We start from the raw sequence: 27,035 nt of genomic DNA on the forward strand, positions 1-27,035 counted from the left end.
ATTAATCAGCGGAACCATGAAGGGAAAGGGGAACAAAGGATGGAAGGTGGTGAGTAGGAGCCTATTCTTGGCTCTGCAAAGGGGGCATCAGAAGAGAGCTCTGTCTGATAACTGAGCATCCAAACTGTGTTCATGCATATTAAAGAAAACCCTGCAGTCAGACTCACTGAGGAGAAAGAAGAGAAGATAAATAGCTCAGTGTCCAAGGACAAGATTCTCTCATGCAAAGAGTGTTGACTCAGTCTACCAACCTGTTCTTGTAAGGCTGGTTCCATCCAGCCTAAAACCAGCTTTATCTGCTGCTGCCACCAGTGCTTGTGCAAAACTGCCGCTGGCAAAGATGGAGCCATCTGAGGAGCTACCTACACTAGATCTATGACTAGAAAAGTTACGGTCCTCATCAGATGCAGAGCCCCATCCATTTACCATTGAACCTAAAAACAAATGTAGTCGTCTAGTGAGTTGTATATATTGGATAGCTCGTCCGCTTGTACATAACTATACTAATGAACAAAAGCCTTCACTCCTCACTCTTCCTTGAGGTAAATCGGGTTTCATCAAGACTTCTTTAGCCATGTGCAAGCATCATCTATGTTTTAAACATTTCTAGTGCAGAAGAATTAAGCTCATTTAAGACATGTATCTGTTTTCAGCACATGAACAAAACATGCTCTGTATAATTCCGTTCTTACCTTGTTTAAATTGTTACACTATTATTTTCTAAAAGAGAATTGCTATGTATATTTTAAGGCCTAGACTTCAGAGAAAAACATTTTTACTGAAATAAATTATAGTGTGTTTAAAGTCAACTTATCAAGAACTCAGTTGAACAAATAGTGTGAATATATTTTGAATTTAATGCAGACTAGTGATAATTGTCATGAAATCTACACTCACATACTGAAGAAGGGCTAGAATTATTTCAAGAATTTAAAATAAAAATGTAATTACTCAGGAAATAACAAACACTAATAATCAAAAATGTATAAATAATACCAGAGCAAATAGAATATAACAAAATATTTATTTTTGAAAAGTTCTATTTTTTCAAAGCTTAGTATGATTTCTTTGTTTTTCAATTACTTTAAGATCACCAGTTTTCTCTTTAATACTAATCTTTATTTTAGAAAATTAATCATTATAAAGAATACCACTGACATTAACATGGATTTTTCTGCAAAGTGCAACATGGCAATAGAGGAAAAGAATCACAGCTTTATGTGTAAAGAGCTGCAAAATATGATGCTATTGAGAAAAAATGCTTATTCTTAATTTTTAGCAAGTCATTTACACTTTTATCCTTTTTTTCTTAGACCAAAGCACACTGAGACGATCTATTACTTAAAACAATTAACATTATAGTATTTATTTAGGTTGTTGTACCATTAGGGTATTACACAATAAAAATACCAAGTGTTGCTTATCCCAAATTTTTAAAAAGAGAGGCACAAAATTTATAGGAAGCTAATTTAATATTCCAAAATAAAACAAACACATATTCACATCAAAGAGACTAAAGTTAAGTGCCATAGATTTTCTTCCCCCTTTACTTCAATATTTAAGAGACAGCAGTAGAGTTAGAAGTGTTGCCATGATAAAGTGTTTGTACTTTTAGTTCAGGTGCCAGGATTCAATAACACGGGTTTATGCACTTTCAAGACAGAGAAAACAGACACTGGAGGGGTTAGAAGGATCAGAGAAGTTAAAAGGGTGTTAAGTGTAGCAGAAAAAGAGAGTTTTGATTCTATTTGCCAAAAGCATGGAGATACACTTTTTACTTTCCAAACAAATTCCCTTGACACAGGCCACTGCAAGGAAGCCAAGATAACACCAGCAACTGAGCCTCCTCTGAGAGAACCATTTCTGAGTTAATAATCACAAGTCGAGGACCAGCAGCCCAAAATGAAAGGAGAAATGATGCAATCAGCTTTGCAATATAATGCTACAGTAGATAAGAAAAAATCAAAGTGATTCAGCCAGTGATCACAAAAGAATATGAAACCCTAGAACTGAGGATACTTTGGAAACATGGGAAAGCTCAGTTTTGGTCCCTTCTATGTCCTGTTTTCTGTATTTCTACATGTCTGCTGAAATCTACAAATAAATCTGTGCCGGCTATTTGAAACTCACTCTCCAAACAAGCATCTCCTTTTCTACATCTCCAGTTTCGTTCCTAAGCTCCTCCTAACTGATTTCCTTCTGGTTCCTTCTATCTTCCTCCTTGTCATACGAATCACTTTTTCTGGGATATTTATCACATAATTCTGTCTTTCCATTCAAAGCCTTACCTAGTTTGCCAATACATTTAAACACTGACTGAGGTATTTGAGATTCTTCAATATCTAGCCCAGCCTACCTTTCCAGTCCCATTCCCTCTAATAGCCAGTTCAGTCCCATTGCCTCTCATTCCTTTGACACACCTCTAGATTGTTACTAACTGTATTGCCCAGTGCCTAACTTCAAAGTCCAAATCAATATCATCTCTTTTATCACCCTGACTCCACTTCGTCTTCAACCCTGTCTTAGAGAGAATCAATTTCTCTACCTCTTGTGTTTTTCAAATAGTATGCATACGGTAGCATATCATATCTCTACAAACTAGTGTTTGTTGCATATATGTTTTCTCTTCCAGACAGTGGAATTCTGGAGATTAGGAACTATTTATTATTCATTTTAATACCTCATGTACAGGGACATTTCCCAGTAAAAATTCAATGAACATTGGCATAATGAATTAAATGCCTTCGATATTTTCATTATTCAGTATAAATTCTGCATGGGATTCTATTCCATGTGTAATTTCCTAGCAATGGCCTTACTTTAGTTACAGAAAGAACATACTCAAAATAACTCCCAGAACATTTATTAAATAAGGAATATAAGGTCAGTCAACTCTTGTTGATTACTTGGACAATGGGGAAAGCAGTGATGTAACTAGTCCTTCATATGAGGATTTCCACATACGGATGTGCCAATTCCTAAACAAATCAACTATTTTCCGGCCTTTGGGTCTTTGCTCTGACTTTATCTCAATCATTAATGCTCCTTACTATTACTCAGAAATTCCAGTTATTCACAAAGTTTTCTCTCATGCTTTTTTCCCTTCCCTGGGAAGAGAGGGTAGCATGGATGAATGACATGGCTTCAAGTGGGTGTTGGTCAATATAGAAAGATGTTCTTTTTTCACCACTCTCTGTAAGAGCAAAGAAACTAGATAGATGACTTCAGAGTTGAAGAGATGTGTGCCATAGTGATTTGCCCATAATGGGCAATAGGAAACCTCATCACCACAAACTAAAGAGGGGCAAGTGCCCTCAGCTTAATATAGTTGAGTTTGCCTTCAAAATGGAAGGCAAGAAGGAAACAAACAGAAGGAAAAAAATTTTCTTTCCCTCTTTGCTTTTCTGTCTTTATGTTTGACAACCCATTCTCTCTATTTGAGATACGGAGTACTTATGATACATGGAATGGCTACATTTGCGGGAAATATTTTTAAGGAAAATTGGCAATACACCGTGAGTAAAAAAGTATATAACATATATTAAATTTCTTCCATAGTGTAAAATTGTTAAAATTTATTTAATGATTACTGATTTCACCTCTCTGTGGCTACCATTCTTTCTTTTACTTTATATTTAAACATCAAAGATTATCTGAAGATTTATGTAAACTATTACCAAAAAAAGACAATGATTATAAGAAAAGAAAAACAGTGATTTATCAATTAGAAAGTAAGCCATTTTTGTGATAACTGGCTTTCTTTCATAAATGTAAACATAACCATGAAAGTTGAAACCAAAACTAGGTAAAACTGCGAAGGTAGAGATTCTTCACAAATTACAAGCAATCCATGCCAATTTGACATGTTATAGACACAAACATAATCAATACATATTTAAACATTTAATGAAAAATGAATTTGTGTAACATAGCCAGATTTATTCGTGTTTGCATCTTCCATCTTTCCAAATTTCTCAGGTTTAAAAATTGCTGAAAGGCCAAAAAAATCTCAAATGTATTCAAGCTGTTAAGGAAGAACTGCAGATAGGACATTAAGCTGTTGCAAAATGGTACTGAGCAGTAAAATACCATGATAAAGTGGCATCTTGCTGTATCTCCATTATGTCTTCAGCACTAAAATTAATTTATGATCAGTCATCAATTTATTTACATGTTGTTTTATGCTAAATCCTTCCTTGCTGATAGATGCTCATCCTTAGACCCATTAAGCTAGAGTAAAGTGTATGCTTTATAATATGACCCTGCTAATTGTTGCATTACCATTTTTATGAGATACAAAACCTGGCTGTCCCCCATTTTTTCAGCCAATATTTAGTCCAGGAGCTCTTCCTATTAAGTGCAATCTGTCTAACTATCTGTTAAATAAAATCTTCAGCTCTAAGTGTCTTTGGACAAATCAATCCAAATACTGACCTCTGCCTAGATGTAGAAAAACATTTCTAATATTTAGAAGTTCTTTCACTCAAACATATTGAATGCACAACAATTCACCTACATTCCTCAGAGAGAAAGGAATGTGTAATATAAAAGGGAAAGCAAAATAAGAAATTAAAAAATCTCTTCCTTGCGACCTATGACACCTGCTAATTTGTTCTACTCAGATAAAAACTGAATATATGATATTCCACGTTTATCTGTTAAATTTTGAAGTGTGTATTTAATTTCTTTTTAAATAATTCAGAGCTGTGGAGAATGTCTAAGAAAATTATTTAGTGATTTTTAGCATTACCTCTGAAATTTCCTTATTACAAAAACATTTTTCTTAAATTTTTGCAACAAAAGCAAGAAATCAGGTCATGCTTTTAAGTGGCCAATTCTTTAAAAGCTGTGTGGTCAAGTAAGGTGGTGAGGCTGCCAGGTTTTACTGTTTTCAAAATAATCTGCTTTGGGACTTCCAGCAAAACTCTCCAAAGACATAAAATACAGAAAATATAGAGCCCCTATTTCCTTTCAACCAGGGTATTTACATAGGGTTCAGCAGTCAAGGAAACTTTTGTTTCATTTAACAGCACTCACTCTCAGTGTTACTTTTTGTGATCACTGAGGCAGTTAGAACCTTGACTCCATGTTCAGGACATTTTTCTCCTGCCCTCTCTCCTATTGCCTTCTGTTTTTTTTTTTCTTTCCTGTGCTGGAGTCATTAAATACAGGAAACACTCACCCTTGACTCCCACCATGGAAGTCAAAGAAAAAAGTATTAAAGGTTTCCCCCAACCTGTTACCCAAAAGTGGTGGGTTTGGCATTTAGAAAGAAATATTACAAGCATATTCCTGAAGGCTGAAACAATCCTGTATATTTACTTTCTAAGAGTGTGATGTGCTGTAATCAGAACATTTTTTGTACTTTATTACAACCAAGTAGGTTTAAACTGTAAGTATAAATTAAAATAAAATTATAAAAATGTGACTCCCGATGAGAGTTGAATTTTGTTGGCATGAGTCATTATAACTGAATATAGAATGAAATATGAGAAATACAAATAATAAAAGTTACATCTAAAAATTTAATATTTTTGATCTTGATTAAGTGTATAAGGGGTAAAAATGAATGTTTCCAGAGATAAAATAATGTGTTGTATTTGTATAAATATATATTTATTCATATATGTATACATGCACACGCACAGAAAGGGAGAGAGAAGAACAGACCAGGAAATCATTTTCCTCTTAAATATGCTAAATCCAAAGATGAGAAAACAGTTGAGCATTTCCAGAGCAGGGATCATGATAACTGGTCTTTGGAGTAAGGCTGATTGATTTTGAACATTCTTCTGCCACTTATCAGGTGGGTGATCTTAAAGAAAGTCTTTAAACCCCTCTGTGCCTCAATTTCCTTATCTATAAAATGAGAATAAAAATAGGGTTGTGACAATTAAATGAGTTAATACATGTTAAAACCTTAGAACAGGGATCAGCAAACTTCTCCTGCAAAGTGGCATATACTAAAATATTTTAGGCTTTGCTGTCTGTCATTTATTTTTTCTTTTTGTTGGTTTCTTGTTTTCTTACAACCCTTTAAAAATGTAAGAAGCATTCTTAGCTCACTAAGCCACTCATACAAAAAAACAGGCAACTGTTTAGAAGAGTGCCTTGGGTGTACTAAGGGCTATATATGTGCAAGTTGTTGTTATTATTATTACTATTATTACCAAATCTAAATTCCTAGCCAAGTGGCTGGAAGGAATAGACTTTGAATAAATATTTGTTGTGGAAATCAATAAATAACAGATTTTCAAATACATTTTCCATGCCTGAATGTTATGGACGTCCCCCTAAAATTCATATGCTGAAGCTCTAACCCGTAATGTTATGGTATTTTGAGGTGGAGCTTTTGGGAAGTAATTAGATTTAGATGAGGTCATGAGGGTGAGGTCATGAAAGTGGGATTAGGGACCTTATAAAAAGAGATCAGAGAGCTTGCCTCCTTCTCTGCCATGTGAAGACACAGTGAGAAGATGGCTTCCTGTAAGCCAAGAAGAGGGCTCTCACCAGAAACCCAATCTGCCCACACCTTGATCGTGGACTTGTCAGCTTTCCACTGTTTGTTGTTTAAGCCACCTAGTCTATGATATTTTGTTATAACTAACCAACCAGACTAAGACACTGAGATTATGGGTTATAGAATTACTGATATTTTCCTCTCTTCTTGTCCTTTTCCATTCACGAAGCATTATTTCAAAAAATTTAAAGGCCCTCATAAATTACTTAGTTTTTCCGAAGACATTTGAAAATAATATATTTATTCCTTTACAAAAATAGTCTCTGTACCTTGTTAACTGCTGATATTCCTTAATGTGGCAGCTGTTGGAATGCAACATATTTCAGAAGTAAAATTCTAAATAATTTTATATACAGTCTTATTAGCCCATCTTTGTGCTATCGCTGGGCTTTCGTTCTGGTTGGCTTTAGAGTTTCAAGGACTGGTACGTAACTGTTCTATTTCATAAAAAAAATGGTCATTAGTTTCATGAAAATGAAAATAGAGAATTCAGATGAAAGTGATGACTAATTTACTCACACCATACACAAATTTAGAATTCAAGGTAATTTGAGGAAAAATCAGAATCCTCTCCGTGGGCACTTACCATCTTAAAAACATACAAAGCCAATGGAAATAGCCTCTGTTTTATTGCCCACCTCATTTAGCACCATTAAACTAGCCTTGAGTGTCTGAAGAAAACATAAACACGTTAGAGCAATATTCATTAGCATGTTGGTTTCTGTAGTATTTGATCCGTACACACATGCATCTCAGGGCCACCCCCAGGTACACATACACACATGCACACATGCTCTACTACACTCAACATCCTATGTATGCTCATATACATACTCCTACGTACACTCACACTTTACACATAATCACAAACCCAGGCTATACTTTCAGACACGCACACTCTTCTGTACACACACTCCCTACACACACATCCTTTTTTCTGAAAAACTATATTTACTTTTAACTTTTATTTACTTTAAATTACACTTACACCCTAGAAAGCAAATTAAATCTTTGATCATACCTTCCCCACAAAGTTATTGTAAATCCCCCAAAAAAGCAAAAAAAAGAAAAAAGTTTCCTGCTTGGCTACTTTGGTATAGAGTGCAACTTCTTTTACTAACTAAGGAGAGATATTATTCATAGGATAAATTCATTGTGGAATGCATACCTAAACACCTTGAGGTTTTTATATATGGCAGTAATTAAGCACAGAATTTAAGTAGGAAAACAGACTTTTTCTTACCAATAAAAGCTTCATTTGGAATGAACATTATACCAGCTACAAGGGGAAATTCAGATTGTCTTTAACTGCAGTCATATTAACAGTGAAACATGTTATTAACAGGTGAGCATGTAAAAGTTCAAAATGGCCTTCTCCTGATTTATTGGTATATTTATCATCTTTGACACTATAATATTTAAGAAAAGAACTACATAGGCTGTGGCTGACTTTTATCATTGCAATTTTTACTGCATTCCTAATAGAAAAGAGCTCAGTATCAACAGTGAGACATGCAAAACTATGCAGATTTTACCCTGAAGGAGATTATGCTAGAAATTCAGGCAAAGGGGCTTAACATAATAGTGCAGTAATAAGTTAGCTCTCTGCATTCAAAGATTTAAACTTGTGCTCTGTCACCTTCAGTCGGATCTGGATTTCAAATCACAGCAGTTTATCTGCACTTCTTAAATCTTAATTAGCTCAGCATGCAGACAGCCCCCAGGTAAAAAGAAAACCTGAAAAGTGTAGGCTTGTGCATGACATTGTGTAATTCAGGAAGTCGTGCAGAGGAAACATGTAGGTACTCATGCTTCTCCATCACTTTCATAAAGGAATTTCCATCAGTGTTTTTGAACTATAACACACAGTGTGAAATGTGTGCAAATTAAGAAGCCATTGGAGGAAAAATGAATTAAATGGGACTGTGGTAAAATGCACTCCTAGAATGAAGAGTGTCATGAAAGTAATATAGAAATGGGTGGTATACAGAGAAGACTCAAGGATAGGACATGCATGGGCAACACATTTGTAGCACTTATATCTTTATAGTCACGTAAGAGGCATTTGCGTGCGTGTATCAAAGAACGGATACCTACTTGAATAGAAAGACTGAATTTTTACTTTTCTCCACAGTCACTGTGTACACATTAGGATTTAAGTTTTTTTAAATACAATTTGCTAAATTTAAATCCTTGGAAATAGGTGGCAATCCTGGGATCATCCTAGGAGATACCAGTTGCAGCCTTTCACTTGGTGAAGGAGGCCAGAGGAAGTCAAAGGGGTAAACAGCAAAAATAACTATTTCTTGGGAGAGAAGCAGTTATTGGATCAACAATATGAAATGCATAAATGTATAGTTTATCTCGCTATACATTTTCTCCACTCTAAAAATAATACCTTGTGCAACCTTAGAAAGCCTTATTCTGAAGAGTTGCTTATTTTCACCAGTGAATGATTTTACGGAGTGAAATATCAAGAAGCATTTTAAGATTGCATTCACTTTGTATGTTGCTCCTGATATACAAAATATATCATTTTTAAAAGTCAAGGTTTTTTATGTAATAGACTTGTTTCCCCAGTAGAGTGAACTTTTCATGAAAGCCCTGGATATAACTGAGTTTTCTTTCATGTCTTTAAAGCTTTTTAAAATTCATGAATTTTTCTTATCATTTTTGCAGCAAAGCAAAAGTATTTCCAAATCCTTTTTGAATTTTGTGTTTAATATTAACATATTAAAAATGTTAAAGAAATAGATGGAGTGGAATAAATCTTACATAAGAAAGTATTTGACTTTCGATGCATTTTAATATTACAAATGGGTCACTTATTCCTATTAAATCAGTTCCATTACCTGTCACAGAGCTGTCTAGATTGTCCGTACTGGATCCGGGCGTCTGTTCCAGTGCTCTCAGGGGCCTGGGGATTTCTAAAGCTTCCTCTTCATCATCAGCATCTTCATCTGGAACATCTGTTTCCAAATCGGAAATCAAAGCTCCGGACATATAACCTAATGGTGGAACCGGGGGCTGCGGAGGTTGATTATTGCTTTGAACATGCCTAGGATTCACAAGGGAAGGAAAAAAAAAAGTACTGGTTAGCGTTCCACAAAATTGTAATTAGAATGAAACAGGCTGCTGTGGTAACTAATTTTGTTTTCTTGCTTTCCTTTAACTAATTCTGGAGCTTACTATGCTTTCTTACATTTCAGCAGAGACAATGGTCTACGTATACATGACTTGCCAAAACAGTAACAACAGTATAGACTATTACACTCTTCTATGGGTATTTACGGGACGATACACAGAGGAAAAAGAGTACAGACCCAGCATTTTTGAGCAAATAAATCACCCGAAGGAGAATAGGAATATTCATCACACATATCTATTTAAAGCTGATTTTTTTGGGGTCCAAAAAGAATACAATTACATTCCCAGTTTTGTGTCAAAGTTCTACTCAGCCTGTGTAACCCACGTCACCTGCTGGCCCTTATGAAGAAAAGATGTCACATGAAAATCTAATACCAACACCTTCTCCCTCCAACCATGGCCCATTCGCTGCCTTACGAGGCTTTCCTCCTGCACGATCCCCCAGGATTCAGGCTGGGTGATTGTTTCCACTTTAACGAGTTTAGGTTAAACTGGGGAGGAATGGCTACTTTTTGCTCTAGCTAATATTTTTGCATCTGTCTTAGCCACCAAAGTCTTAAACACCTCAAAGGCAGAAAAGATTCATCTCAGCACTCTGTGTTTAGAACAGTAGGTGTGCCAAATAAACCAGATGCAATGAATGAATAACTCTAATTGCAACCTTGGGAAGTAGACAGAACTGGTATTATCACCTCTCTTTCAGAATTTTTTAAAGGGAGGTTCAAATTTAAGTGACTTAAGTTTCAAATAACATGGCTAGTAAAATGCAGAGCTGGACACTAGAGTCCAGTCAGCTCGTTTCGTGACTACTTAGGAGTTTTTTCTAAACCATAAAATGCTGAAGGAAAGTAAGTCTGTTATTTGTTACTGTCATTATAGAGGGAATATAGCATGTTTGGACACATTTGTCTTTTTTTTTTTTTTTGCCTTGATATAAAATACTTAAAAGACCACTGGATTTAAGGGCGATTTATGCATTTTTATGGTTAGTTTTTGAATTAAAGATACAAGATTTTCTTTAATATTTGCATTTATGGGGAAAATATTTCATTTTTCCAGAATTTGTTTAATATTCTTCTCCCAACTGCATTCTTGGACCTGTAACCAACTCCAATATTAACAAGATTCTAGACCTTTTAATGTTAAAAAAAACCTAAGATATTAGTTCTGGAAGCTACCTCAATATCATCAGGCCCACATTTTAAATTTAATAGATAAGGCATTTGAGGTCCCATTTATTATCTGGCATTCATCACAGCTCATCCATTGGAAAGTCAGGAAGTCATTTCCTAACTAATGCTTTCACAGAAAATCTTGAGTGTTGATGGCAACATCTTGCTCTAAGTGTAACCTCAAATTCTGTTTGTGAAGCAGGGATGGAGTGAGTCAAGTCATGAGTATGAGAATATAAAGTGATATTTATATACATGAGCCATTCTTGTCTAATAATTTTCACTTTGGTCCTGAGAAGGATCGAACAGACCAACACTCTAGTCCTACAGCACTGCTGACACCTCTTGATGGAACCAAGACACACTGAGTGGTGAAAGTGTATTCCTTGAATTCAGGAGAATTAGGAGATGAACAGGAAAAGGGTACGTAACATTTTTAAGTATCTTCTAGTAACAGGCACTGTGTTCTGCACTTCATGTGTCAATAGGAACAGAATCCCTGGAGGTGAAGCCTGGAATTATCATTTTTAAATACTCCTCCTGTGATGTCGATGTGCGGCCCAGATGGGCTGGCACTGCCATCCTAGTAGGGCAAGGTCCTGTGCGAGCACATGAAGACTCATACCTCCTACACGGGCCATCAACATGGCATTCTGGAGGACTGTTGGATTAACAGAAGCATACTCAGAGAGAGAAGCAGGGTGTGCTCTGTGGGTACTTGGGGAAGGTGGACGAGAACTAGTTTGTTCACTCATTCAGCAAGTGTCTATAGAGCACTCACTAAGTGGGGCTCTAAGAGTGGAAAGACAGCAATAAACAACTCAGGTGAAAACCCAAGCCCCTGAATAATAACAGCTATAACGTGGCTAGATAATTTACTAAGTACTATACAAGTGTAAACTCATTTAATTCTCCCAAAAACAATGGTGTGAAATAAAGAATTTGACCTTGCCCAAAGAGAAGTTAGACTTTTGCCTTGTACTCCTGAGAGCTAATCTCTAAGCTCTAGAACATCCTGTCTGATAAAATGTCTTTGCTTGGAGGCCAGAGGCTCCTCCAGAAAGTCTTAACTATATGATTTATGGAGGGAACTTCGAGTCACAGGATATCAGCTCACCTTCTGGAGGGGCCATAGACCCTGGTCAGCCATGCAGATAGTCAACCACATCTATGTGACAGACCCCCCAGTAAAGACTCCGAAACTCAAGGCTCATGTGAGTTTCCCTGGTTGACCCATATCGTCACACTGCATTGCTGAGAAATTGTGCTTTTCACTACTCCACTGGGAGAGGACAAATGGAAGATCCGTCTTCGGAATTTCCTAGCCTTTCTCCCACGCATTTCTTCTCTTGGCTGATTTGAATCTGTATCTTTTCACTATAATAAGCTATAACTTCAAGTATAATAGCTTTCAGTGAGTTCTGTGGCTCCTTCTAGCGATTCTTGAACCTGGGGGTAGTCTTGGGGACTCTCCAAACTTGTACATAGTGTCAGAAGTGAGGGTGGTCTTGGGGGACTGCCCTCTCACTTTGTAGATGAGTCAATTCCTACTACCATCATCATTTTACAAATGGGGGACTGAATCACAGAAGTGTTAAGCGAATTGCCCATTGTCATACAGTTAGTAAGGAGTGGCAGTGGCAGTGGTCCAGCCTTGGCTGACCCTAGTCAAATCCCAGACCAAGCAATCAGAATATCTGGGGTTGGGCCTATGCATCCAGGCTATCCAGATGATTCCAAAACACAGGCAGCGTTGAGAACCTCCAAGCTAGAATCTGTGCTTTAAAGGACTAATATGCAGGGCTTCATTTAAGTAACTTGAAAGAAATCCTCTGGCTCTCAAAGCAGCTGGCTGCAACTTCAATAGTTGTATTCTATAAAGCAGACTGATGCAAAATAATACTGTTTACCAGTAAAATGTCTTTGACCTTTGGAAAAACATCTGATGATTGAGAAAATGTTCAAGAACCTCTGGTTCTAAAAAAAGAACCTATGTTTGTGATAAGCTTTAAATGATATTCCTGGTTTGAGTATCTCTTTGTATATTTAGTTGTATTTTTAAAACACATAGTTCATTAACACTGAGAATAAGACATCTCATTATCAGCTTATCCCAGTAGGTAAAACTACCAAAAAAGAAGCTAAGGTTCTTTCATAAAACTTTAACTTCAAGCATAGGACGTAAATCAACATAAGATAATCAGAGGTATGTTACTGAGATTTCATTTTTAGGAGTCAAACTTATATGTTACTGTTTGGGAGAAGGGGGAGAAAATAAGAAAAAAATAACTGCACAGAACTGTGAGAGTTGGTTCCACTTGTATTCCTGTCATATTTTTCACAGGATACATCAGCAGACTGCCATCTATACCTTATGAAAGTTTATGAATCAATGAGAAAAAAGGAATTTGGGATTTGTAATTTATTCTAGGGGCTCTTTTGTGTGTGTGTGCGTTTACTGTTACTAACATTGTTGTTCTTTTCTGTCTCATTTAGTTCAGCCCAAAGAAGGTCTTTTAACAACTGACACGGACCATATGTGATTTGCAGAAGCTTACATTTACATATTCACAACCACATACAGAATTAATCACAGGCACTTTGAAGAATCTAAAGAGTCCTTCATTATGGTGTTGGAAGTGAGTTCAAGGATAAGCTAATTGAAGCTAAACTGTAAATTAGAAAAGATTCTGGTGTAGCCAAAAGTACTTGAGCCTGAAATTCAGCAGATCTGAATTCTTGCTCCAATTCACTCTAATTAGCTGTGTTACTTTGGTCAAATTATTTAACATTTCTTCAGTCAATTTCCTTATCTGGATGATGAAGGAGTTGTACAAAAGCATTTCTAACCCCAGCTGTAAAGTTCAGTGAGACTCTCTTGTGAATTTAATGTGAAAGAATGTTTCCTCTATCCGTGTGTTGAAAGCATGGGTCCCCTGACCTCATGAAGATATTTACCATGTTTGCTTTGCTATATCAAACTGATAGGCCCTTGTCAACTCATCCAGGTGAGCCTGCAGCATGGGCTGCATCTCTTCCCGTGGGGAGGGAGTTAGAGTTGCAGTGGACTGCTGTCCAAAGGAAATGGCAGGGGAAGAAGCCACGCCTCGGACAGGAGGTGTTGGGACACGATCATCATCTTCTTCCAGTTCATCTTCCATACCCTGGTGTAAATAAGTTTGTACTGGTAATGGTGGGCACCAGCTATCACTGTCATAGCTGAAATTAAATGAGGAAAAAAAGCACATTAACACTTAGGCACACACACACACACACACACACACAATTACACTGGCAATGAATGGCAACCACAGTAGCATCTAAGATGTTCTCCCAGTTTATTTCCTCCTGATTTCTGGTTGTTGGCACTACTATAGTAAATCACCTGGCTGTTATCTAATTTCTAATCATAAGTACCTCGGTTATCTCAAGATCTCAATTTATTCTTAAAAGATCTTTTTAGCTAATTGTTACCCCGACAGTCACAAAAGGCAATAACTTCCCAACAAAGTTACTGACGTAGAAAAACCAAATTTCCAATTAAAGACAATTAATGAATTTAGTGCTTGTAGATTTAACTACTTTCTTCTCTTGTTCATTCTTGTGCACCAAAAGAATATGCCAATATTCATTTAAGAAGTGTTTGATAATTTTATTTACTCTTATTCTAGATCTATGCCAACCTTTCAATCCATATGACATGTCAATCATTAAGACTTCGTGCCACAAAATGTATTCAATAGCCTTTCAACTGTCTTAATTTTCTTAATATTTTCATTAGAAACTGATGTCTCCTTGTATCTCAACATCTCAAACCTATAGAAACAGAAGTTTAAAACCTAATCCTATAAAATATATATTAAAAAGAAAAACAACAATTTTAAAAACAGCATGTTTTAGGGATTCTGGTTAGGGAACATAGAAAATTAATCCAAAATGCTTTAATTGTGACACAAAATCAGTAGCATTTTTATTTACACATTCTCTGTCATGCTATTATTTTCTTAAATCAAATAGATCCCAATGCACTTTTAAAAGACTTAAGGATAAGATAAGCAATTTTATTAGATGTAATTGTCCTATAAAGTCAACCTCTTAAATATCCCCCAAGTCTTTATTCTACACTTCACCTCTACTCCCACGATCACAGATCAATCTCCTTCTGGGATGAACCAGCGCATTAGCTTTCCTAGTCTCTTGGAATGTCATCATCATCCCTTCTATATCTTCCATACAGGCAATCGGATTATATTTCTAAAATCTTCTTTCACATCACACCTATGCTTAAATTATTAGTGATATTGCTAATGTAAGAAAAAGTTCAAACCCATTAGCAAGGACTAAAAAAAGATACTTCCCCATCTCATCAGCCTATTATTCTAGCTTAATTTCCCATTATTTCCCCAACACCAGCCTACTCTATGTTTTTTTAATCTCTGGGTCTGTATATGACTACTCTCAAATCATGTGACTCTGAGCTCCTGCTTCTCCTTCAAGGTTCAAGTCAAATGTCCTCAGTTTTGTGAGCCTTCTCTGCTCCCACCATATGGAACTGATTACAACTCCATAATACTTATACTGTGCACTCCCCATGTTATACTGGAATTATTTGTCTCACGTCTCTTTTTCCCCACTATTCTATGAGATCCTTAACTCGAGAACTCTGTAATTCTCCACTTTGCATTTCCAGCACCTATTACAGTATCTAGCATATAGGTTTCTATTACAGAAACTGAAAATAGAATGAATATTACAAATATATATATCTAGTCTTGATGTCCCTTACAAAACACTAATTTGTAAATGTCCAGATGATTCTTGAATAGTTTCACTGGCGTGTCTTTCCAATTATCCTGTTTAAAAATGAATTTGTCAAAAAGCCTATACATGGATGTTTATAGCAGCTTTGTTTATAATTAGTGAAACTTTGAAGCAACAAAGATGTCTTTCAGTAGGTGAATGAGTAAATAACTCGTGGCGTATCCAGATAATGGAATATTATTCAGTGCTAAAAAAAAATGCACGATCAAGCCATGATAAGACATGGAGGAATCTTAAATGCATATTACCCAAGTGAAAGAAGCCAACCTGAAAAGGCTACATACTGTATGATTCCAACTATATGACATTTTAGAAAAGGCAAAACTATGAAGACAGTAAAAAGATCAGTGGTTGCCAGAGGTTAAGGGGAGGGAGGGATGAACAGACTGAGCACAGAGGATTTTTACAACAGTGAAACTACTCTGGATGATACTATAATGGTGGATACATGTCATTATACACTCATCCAGTTTTTCTTTGTACATCGGCACACAGAATGTACGACACCACGAGTGAACCGTAAAGTAAACCATGAATGTTGGGTGAGAATTATGTGGCAATGTAGTTTCATCAGTTTAACAAATGTACCACTTTGGTGGGAGCTGTTGATAGTGGCAGAGGCTATGCATGTGTGGAGGCATGGGAAATTGGGAAATTATGTATTTTTTTGCTCAGTTTTGCTGTTAACCTACAACAGACCTAAAAAAATAAAGTCTATTTAAAACGCCTCAAGTTATCATCCTTTGATTTGACCAACATGTGTCAGGTAACTGGATCTTTTTATAGAGCATAAAATCCGGTGGGGCAGACTGATATGTAGCAAATAATCAAAGATACCAAGTATTATAAGAATAAAGCAGGGAGGCTGAAATTAGTTTGGGGCTTGGGTGAGGCTCTGCCGACCACTGAAAAAGGGGATATTCTAGGTAACACATGAGAGGGCCCAGAGGAAGAGAAAATTTAAAGTATTTGAAGAACTCAGCTTTCTAACTGGTAACAGCTGGCAAATAGAGAAGGTTGGTTATAGATGAGGCAGGAGAGGTGAGTATGTGCTAGATCATGAAGGGCTTCATCAGCCCCAAGGAAGAGTTTGGAATTTTGCCTGTGGGTGATGGATAGTCACTGAGAGGTTTCATACAGAGTGTGATGACATCTTTGGCTGTTAAATTTTCATCTCTTATTGAGGGTACCTGAATAATCTTCTACCTCGATGAGTTGCAAACTGAATACTTTGTTTCAGAAGCCCTGTATAATCTGATAATATCTCTCCTGAAATGTCTTTTACATTTTAGTATCAGGCACACTTTATTGTGTTACAAATAACCACTTTTATATATTAGAAAATATCAACAGTTAAACTTGTATTCCCATTTCTTGGCTATATAAGTACCAGTGTGACCCGAGAAAATATATTGCTCTAAAACGATGGCATTTTTAATGTTTTTTATGTTGGAGATCACAGTTAGACTTCATTCGAAGATAAGAGTCTGTGGTGTAAAAGGTTCATAACGACTATCCCAGTTGGATTCATTGCTTTTAATTTTCCCCATCTTCTAATCAATCTTGCACATCACTTACACTTTCTGTCTATGAAAACATCAGAACTCTTGGAATAAAACATTCACTTCACTTTACTCTGTTCTGTCCATTAAATGTGTCAAAGCCTCAACCTACCTTTTCAGATGTTTTCTTCAGTTTCTCAACAAGAATCTCCTGCTCAAAAGAAATTGGTTTGTTTCCTCCTTTCTTTGTACTTTTCCATCCTGGTGCATTAGTTTAAAGAATTCAACTTATTTCAAATAAGCTAGACTCCTCCAATTTCACCTAGCTTACTCTTACAAATCCTTCAAGCTACAGGCTAAATCCCATATCTTTTATAAAGATTTCCCTGATGAGGCCAAATAGCACTGATATATAACTCTTCTGAACTTGCACTGATAATATTTTTGCACATTTACTTGAAAATTGATTATACACTGTCTTCTGCTATTTCCAATGTTGATTTCTGTAACCGTTGTCCAATTTATTTTAGTATTTAACCTTTCACATGTTAATAGTATTTTTTCCTCAAGTGGATTTAAGGTACATTAACATAATGACATTGAACTATTCCTGTTTGGCCACATCTGACATAATACCTTAAAAATAGTATATGATAAGCATATTTATTGATTTGAAATGAAAACTCACAAACTGCTTATTATTAAGAATGCTTAGGTTTCTTTCCTTAACTTACTTAACTTTAAATGCTATATTATTAAGTCAAACAAAAATATGTATAAGTAGCCTAATTTTTTTAAAAAACTGCCCATTTTCAATATGGAATATGCATCCTGTTATACTTCATCAATAGTTATAATTAAATTTATTTCATAAACTTGTTACAAAATAGCACAATTTTATTCTATAAACTAGTACATGTACTTTCCTTGCTTACATAGACTATTGTCAGGGATGTCCTACCTTTGAACAAAGAAAGAACATTTATATATTCAATCTTTCAAATGGAAGTAGGCAATTATCTCCTAAAATTTCCCTACCTTATAAGTAGTAAACTATTCTTACTTCAAATAATTCAAAGGGAATACACATATGGAATGAAAATACATACAGAACATAAGAAAAGGAGTAAGTAATGGTACATATATAATGTGTTAAGGTAACATAAAAAATTGTAATTAGTTTTACTCAACTCATTTATTTATTATTCAAATACCATCAGGCAAAGGAGAGTCTACCATAAAATATGAGTTTTAACATTATACAATTACATTGCATAATGTACAAAATGACTAAAAAATATTCTAATTGCTATTCCATTTTACTAGAATGGGTGTTTATCATCAATTCTGCCAAGTCTTTTCTACAATCTAGAACAGTAGTGAGCAAACTCTGTCCCCCTGTGGAACAGAAGCAGAACTAAGAAAAATCCATGGATTCATCTCAGTCGTTTGTGCAAGAAGTGGAAAATAGAGAGAGGGGGATAAAAGAAAGTCTAGGTGAAGAACATGAGAGAACAGGTCAAAGAAATTTGGGGTACGGTGCAAATCATATGATGGCGAGAACTGTGCATCACCTCTGAGGTATTCATGTCTTAATTCATTCCAGAACAACAGATACTTAGGTTTTGTGCAGTTTCTGAAGAAGGGCAAGAAAGTAATAGATGACTCTATGAATGTTATATAAAGCATAGTTCTGGTTTTAGAGTTTCCTTCATATTTACAGATGTATATCTTATTTGAGCGATGAAAATTCAACTTTTTCTTGTAGTAACCTAAAAAAGACTGTGAAAATGATTCTAATGCCAATCCAAAGGTCTTTTGGCCAACGTTTCCTAGAGAAGCTTTTGTTCTTTGACTTCCTGTCAGTGAAATATGAGGCATCATATTATCTGTCTTGCCTGGTGAATAATAAGCAGAATGGCAGCAAATCAATGTTGCATGTGAACTAACTTGTAAAAGGCCAGATACAAACACCAAACTACTAATAAAAATACAATAAAGTTCAACAACCACAAAAGCCTGCCAATTTCTAATTGCAATAGCAAAACAAAGCATTAGTTTTCTATTGAATTACTACTGAATTCTTCCTAGCATCATATGATTACATTAAAATACATTATATTTATAGCTAAGAACAAACATTTTGATACATTTTTGTCTAGCTGAGAGAGGCATATTGATGAGAGAGAACATTTACCATTGTTGATATAGTACTGAATTAACAAATCATTGTCTATTAGGACAATGATTTGATAACTTTTGATATTTAGTATTGTGGGGGAAAAATAGCTCAAGAAAGGCCAAGAAAGAAAATTGATGATATCTAAGCTCTTAGAAACAATATTAAACATTGTAATAAAAAGCAAAAGACAATCTTTTCAAGATTGTGATTATTCTGGGCTAGATACATTTCTAAAATCTATCCCTCTCTCTCCATCCCGCTGCCATTGCCTTATTTTATTCTCTTATCATTTTCATGGTATTGGCCATTCTGCTGCAAAATCCCATACATTATCTACCTGCCCTAGCCTCATGTCCTCCAATCCATCTTCTATACCCAAAGATCAGAATTCCTCTAAGACATACAAGACTTCACAACTGGCCTCACGACACCTTCTCAAATTATCTTCTATCCTGTGCATGTTTCAAGCTCAACAAACCTCATATGGCAGAAAGACATAGACAAGCAACTAGAATGCAATGTGATGAGTATTACAATAGAGAAGTAAGTTTAAGGAATAATGACAAATAAAGGAAAGGTAAGTAACCTTAACTAGAATAGGGTGGGGTTTCAAAGGAAGAGTAGGAAGTACTAAAGGAAAACTAATGGAACTATTCCTTTTTTTCCTCATCTTTCATTTTATTTCTATTTTATGCCTTTGGCTAAGAAAATTTCTCTCCATCTGCACGGCAAATAGTGACATTAGTAATATTTTGTTGTACTCATTGGTAAGAAATCTATTCTGATGTGGAGATTACTTTATGTTAGGGACTACTTCTCATTATCTTTGTCCTTTTTGCTTCTGGCTCAGAGCCTGGCACCCAATAGACACCCAACACTGGGTACTATTATTTGTGAATAAGTGATTCAAGATTCACGTCAAAACTCAACTTCTATAGGCTTGCCCCAGCCTTATCTGGCATACATGGTTATCCCTTTCTGTATGCAAGTTATTATTTTGTACACATTGCTTAGCTAGGGCTCGCCATACAAAATAGTGTGTGTGTGTGTGTGTGTGTGTGTGTGTGTGTGTGTGTGTGTGTGGTTTCTGGTCTCTACCTCTGAATTCTGTGAGTTTCCTAAATCAGGGATCACATCCTACTTATTAATTGTGTTTTTGTTTCTTTCATCTCTTTTGCTTTCCTTTCTGGCACTGGGCTTAACAGTTCTTATGTACTTAAAAAAAAATAATGTATGTTGAATAAGGTCTCTATTATGATATACTAAAACAACAAAAGCAAAATCTACATATCACCATAAGAAGTACAATTGCTGAATCCTTGTTTGTTAGAAATAAAAATTATTAAAAACAGGTGACTTCTAAAGTTTTTTTGTTGTTTCTATTTCAAGAAAACTTTAAATTTGCATAAGTTTCAAATCAAGGCATATAAACTATTCTATAAAAGCTCAAAGTTAGGGCTTCGTTGGTGGCGCAGTGGTTGAGAGTCCGCCTGCCGATGCAGGGGACGCGGGTTCGCGCCCCGGTCCGGGAAGATCCCACATGTCACGGAGCAGCTGGGCCCGTGAGCTATGACCGCTGAGCCTGCGCGTCCGGACCCTGTGCTCCGCAACGGGAGAGGCCACAACAGTGAGAGGCCCGCATACCGCAAAAAAAAAAAAAAAAAAAAAAAAAAAAGCTCAAAGTTAATATCATGAAGAGCAGAGTATATAGAAAATATTTAAAAATCTTTTTTCAGTATTATAAGGTTTTCACATTAGAAAATACAAAAATATTAATAAGAACAAGAGATGGACAAACTCATCGTCATCTCAAATCTACTAATCAAGATTCCAAATTACCTACAATATTTACACTGAGTTCAAGACTTTATGTTTATAAATGTTTAACAACACTACTTTTCTCTCCCCAGTTTACAAGTTCTATTTTCTTATTTTCTAATTACAGCCTTTAAAATGCATTTTTCTAAGCCCTGTAATAATATTTTCTTGTGAAATACACACCGCTGTTCCCTGCTTCCCTGCCTAGGAATTGTGTGACACTAACATATTTTATTATTGATATGTATTACATAAGATCATGGGCAAAATTTTGTTTTTAAAAAAGTCAGAGAAAGAAGGTATACTTTTAACTTCCCATTTCAGGTGTGAACGTTTTAACAAAAGTACAATAAAAATGACATGCATATATATGGGAACTACAATCTCACAAAAGCAAATGAGGCCCTTTGGAGGGAAAGAAAGATATAGAGAAAAAATATGGAGGTATGCTTATTTATATATATGCATGCCCATCTATCTATCTATCTGTGTATATAATGAATATATAGAGTATATGTGTATATATATTAGGTAACTGTAAGAAAAAGCAAATGGAATCTTTCTTCGGAAGCAAATGTGATAAAGAAAGTTCTAGTTAGGAAAATTAATCTGGAGACCTCAAAGACAGCAGTTATGTAAGAAAAAAGGAGATGGAGAAAAATTATAAGCATGTGCATGTGATCTTTATGTAAAACAAGATAGGAAATAAAACCATTATTTAAATAAACTGAGATATTTTAATACCTAAATACTTCTAAATAAAGGAGAACTTGGAATAAAAAACTGCCTCTATTCTGCATTTTTCAGTTTCAGTCAAAAGCAAATTGTGAGGAAGACAGAGCACTTAGAATTATTAAAATAGAAAAAGAGACTATGTTTCTTCTGACTAGCTATTTTTTTTGGATTAAAAAATAAACAGTATCAATGTCTTTCTACTTCAAAATCAATTAACACTTAAACTAACAGAGGAAAGCAAACTAATTCTTGTGAGATGTTTGGGAAAGAATAAGGAAGCTGGTCACTTAACTTAAAACTCTTAAAGGAAATTTTCTAACTTAAAAGGTTTTGTTACAGAGTGTGCATTGGCTTGAACCTCCTTTATTGTTCGGACCCCTAAATTCCCATCAAAGCTGATGATTAAAGTCCTACCCACTGGCCAGATCCCTACAATTATCCCATTGTGATGGAGCTCAACAGTGGGCGACCTGCTATGGCCAGACATCAAGTCATTAGAGAAATGCGAGGGATGATGAAGAAGGTTATTTTAATTTCCTTTTCAGCCCTTCTCAGGAGTGCCTCTTTAGTTCACAGAGCTCTGGGTTACTTGCTTTCAAACTAACAAGCAATATTATAAATGGAGGCTGCATTATCATGATTGCAGACAATCTAAGGCACTTGATGGCCAAGGATTCTACGTCCTCAATATGTGCTGTGTTGTATTTATCAGCTAAAAATATATAGATGGGGCAAACAATAAAAGGGGTGGGGGAGCAATGAACAGGTTGGGAAGGCAGCAGGGAAAACAGGAAGACGACACAGTATCAAGACAAAAATGCATAACAGAGAAAGGAGGATAGCCCTGGGCATTTTGCTGGTATATGAGATATTTTTACCCATTTTCTTGCAGTTCCACTGCATAGTGTTCCAGCTCTGTACCAGGAAGGGGCTGGACTGGGGGAGGAGGTAGCGGAACATTGGCCCAGGTTGATCCATTGTTTTTCTGTGCTTTAGAAGAGTTTTTATTTTTCTTCTTTTTTCCACCTTTCCCACCTGAAAATAATAATACATTTATTCAGACATAGTGAATATCATAAGAAACAGAGTATATCAGGCAGGAAGATGTATTTATGTTTTCAAAACACCAGAATCAGTATGTTACAGCTGTTAAAAGCTATAAACAATGAAATGATATAATAAGAAAAACATTTTTATAAATCACTCAAAATGATATTGTTTCTTTCACAATGCATTAACTGCAGAGTTGAATAAACCAAAAACATGGCTGCGGTAGCAAAAGCTAATTTATTGATTTATTCACGTTTGCTGCCTCCACATTTTCATTGTTAGATGAAATAATGGGCCATAACAAATTCTTTCAAATGTCAGATTTTAGTGCGTTTATAATGCTCCTTTGCATAATCTGTCTCAGTGGAAAATGCAGTATCTAAGGATACAGGCTAAACTTTTCCATTAGAATTTACTCAATTTAATTAATCCGGGCGAGTAACAGTTTTCTCTCAAAAGTAACTTATAAAAATCAATCAACTACAATCTGGAGGATACTTATAAATCTTTCACAATGATATGTTTTATAGAATTTCTGACTAATGAATGGCACAATTATTTTTGCCTATAGTGAGAGTAGTTCTCAGATGTCTAAGCATAACATTTCTTAAAATTCCAAATATGGGGAAAATTAATGGAAATATAGTAATCAGTTTCAGTATTCTCATAATACAAATGAATTCATGTACAAAACATGAGCAGAAAGTAGGTTGGCAGCATATAAACCATATCTGGAATTACCAGAGCTTAATGAAATAGAGTTTAAAACATATAAAAATATAGTTTTATCATTTGTTCAATGCAGTACTTTTTACTCCGCCAAAATTAAGTACATCAAGTTTCTTCCTAAGTGGACCACAGTTGGATGCAGAAATGTGTACTTCTTGAGCAGAATGACAAAAAATGTTTCAGGGGAACCTAAGTAACTTCTGTCACTCCCACTAGAGTCAATAGCTGTATCTCCAAAAAAAAAATGGTATTGACCCCTTGGACTACATCTTTCTGGAACTAAAAGTTATGAGCATCAAATTGTAGCAGAGCTATCTAACAATAGAGATATCACTGAAGTTTACCTCATTTCTTTTCTTCTACCAATTACTAACCTGCATCAGCCAATTCAGAAAATTATAACAAGTCTGAGTGCCAGAAAGTGATGAAACTACTGAACTGGACATATACACTATTGCCAATTATGGAATTATGTCTGTTTAATAGGTAGTGTGCACATATACACACATATTTAAAAGAGCATCCCTGAAAACTGAGTGCTTTCACCTTTCCTTTCACTTCTTATCTTTGGCAGAAGAAGTATTAAGAGAAAGGAGAACAGGTATCTTCTGCTTTGAGGATAAGAGCTGGATCTCTGGTTTTGAAAACTAGTTTCTCACCTACTTGACAAGTTATTCATAGATATCACCTCAATTTCCATACATGTAAAAAAATATAAAGTTACTATTTTGGGAGGTTATTTTGAGTATTACAAGAGATAAGGCATATAAAGGGCTCAGAATGTATAGAATGTTCAATAAATGCCAGTCATTATCACACTCTCCCATCTCCTCTATCTCAAAGCAAACTCAATTCTACCTGTTTCCAAAGCCACTCCACACTCAACTCCTACCCCAATGAGGATCCCAGAAATAACCCGATTCTTAGAATAAAAATAATAAACCTGATTGAATTTGTAATTTTTGTGTTTAAAGTAGGTGAGCCTTAATTCTTTGTTTCTTGATCAGAACAATCATAAAAAGATTGTATCTTTCTCGGTAGTATCAGAACTATGTCTCAATACTTAAAAGAAGAATGGGTTGGGCGTGTGTTTTTCATAGCTTTTCCCTAGTTGTACCTCTTTTATCCCTTGTATATTTATATGTGTCCTATGCTTTTTTCACTTTTTATAGCACTTTTAGAAATGTTATATGATCACCACCAGAACTGAGTGACACAAAGAGGGAAGTTTTTACATCTCCATTTTATAGATGAGAAAATAGAGGTTCTTTCTGAGTTTGTGGTCCATATTCACACAGTAAAAGAACAAGCAATTTAGAATGCAGCAGCTTTACTGGAAATTACAATTTCAGCAGCTCTGAACCCAGCTCTGTTGAAATCCTTGTCCAAGGTCAGGAAAGCCATTATCAACTCTTCCAAACAACTTACTTAAAAATGTGCCGTGGAAGCAGAGGTGATTCATAGGGGGAATTTGTGAGGGTTTTCCATACAATGTCTACTTTCCCCTCTTTGGGGGAAATTTCTGCATCTCATTGTGGGTACTTTTGGTAAGTATCAATCAACATGCTTTGTCTTCTCTAGAATGAGTTAAAGAGGTGGGCTCTTAGCATAATAGTGGCATATGATATGAGCTAAGAAAATTAAACTATCTGAGATCTATATCTTGATCTAAGTGAACCCACTGTGTTGCTGTTTACTTGCAACCAATGATCATAAAGCATTTTAAGGTGAGAACTGCCTGCATTATATTTTAGGGGAACATATTTTGATGACTTGCAAACATATTTGACCCGTCCCTCTTCAACTGAAAATGTAAATATTTGGATTTATATTTACTTATGCTAAACAAATGATTTCTATGTAAAAAAAATTATGAAAATAGCTCATTTTAAAATTAAACTTATAGTCTATTTAAAATAATACTGGCATATAAAAAGATTTAGTTATTACTACTGGCACTGTGTTGTATATGCATGTATATATATAAAATTATGATTGCAGATACTATTTTGAAAAAATCTGTGTTTTATATTTTTTAATAGTTGGCCTTTTTAAGAGAAGTGCTAAGAACTTATGTATTTAATAAATCATAAGAGTGTTTCAAAAAGGGTGAGAAATTCATTCATATAACTCAGGAATGTCCAATTTTCTTTATTACTGTGATTATTTTAAATTTGTTTCATCACCGTGCACAAATTAAGAAAATCTTATAATATCAATATGATATGATCCAATATCCATAGGGAAGTTTGATCTTAAATCTAAGCTTTAGGAAACATACCTCTGATTATAAGCACAAAACAAACTAATATTAAACTCAATTTGACTAAACTAAGAAGAGAATCATAACGTCACTCTTACCTCCTAAAGAATGCTTTCTATCACCAATTTAAGTAATTTTGTATTCAAATGTAGATGAAGTAGTTAATATAATTCATATACATATATATATATATATATAAATGTCACTCAGGAGATTAATGGATTCAGAAAAGCAGTAAGCACTATTGTGAATCATGTTCTGCTTACAATTACTCAAAAGATAACTTTAAAAACTCAGTGGTAATCAAGATATACAGAATATTTAATAAGGAATTCACAGAAGGTCTTAAACAATCCATGGCTTACAATATATAAATATATATATATATATATATATATAGAGAGAGAGAGAGAGAGAGAGAGAGAGAGAGAGAGACTTTGCATATCTTGAATGAAATAAGCCTAGGATAAAATTAATTTTTTAATTATTCAGTACAATTGTGGGATTCCTCATAAATAAATGACGGTACAAATGACATATAAGGTTATTCAAAAAAATTCCCCTATATAATTAAGCCAGTTTAAATTCATAACAGATGTTTAAAATTTTCTGCATTCTACAATGTATCTAATTCTACCAATAGGTAAGAAGAGCAAATGGCTCATTTTGGAGGGGAGAGAGAACATTAACATTTTCAGACTGAAAGTGTTTTATCTCTGAGGAAAAGTCATTTAGTAAATGTTAACCTAATGACGTAAAAGAATTAACTCTTTATGGCTTTGATGCCTCGTAGCCTGTGACATATCATAATATACCATAATCTTTTATTAAGGAACTGAGGTTAAAAAAAAACTTCATAGAAATAAATAGTATATCATAAGTATGAAAAAATAAGCAAATAAGGTCATGGCATCAACTAGAAATGTGCAGATAAAGTCGTCAGTCATACACCACATAGATGTTATGTTTGAAAGTTAGAATGTCTACTAGGACCTCCTCATTTTAGAGATGAGGATCCTTGGGCCTAGAGAAAATCACTGATATTCATTATGATAGGTATATATTTCTTTCCAGTAAAATGTGTTTTTCCCCACAT

The 27,035-nt window shown here is 35.1% G+C and overlaps 1 protein-coding gene across 1 annotated transcript in view; it reads right to left on the minus strand.

Moving 5' to 3' along the window:
• Positions 1-27,035, minus strand: part of ROBO2 (roundabout guidance receptor 2) — a 537,609-nt gene that overhangs the window by 35,960 nt on the left and 474,614 nt on the right. The window contains exons 22-24 of the mRNA XM_065875890.1: positions 22,776-22,932; positions 13,798-14,058; positions 9,373-9,578 (exon numbers count right to left, since the gene is read on the minus strand). Of these exons, the coding sequence (XP_065731962.1) occupies positions 9,373-9,578; positions 13,798-14,058; positions 22,776-22,932 (624 nt within the window). The remainder of the gene's footprint in view (positions 1-9,372; positions 9,579-13,797; positions 14,059-22,775; positions 22,933-27,035) is intronic.

The sequence above is a fragment of the Phocoena phocoena genome, chromosome 4, assembly GCF_963924675.1.
Source record: "Phocoena phocoena chromosome 4, mPhoPho1.1, whole genome shotgun sequence".
Classification (NCBI taxonomy): Eukaryota; Metazoa; Chordata; class Mammalia; order Artiodactyla; family Phocoenidae; genus Phocoena; species Phocoena phocoena.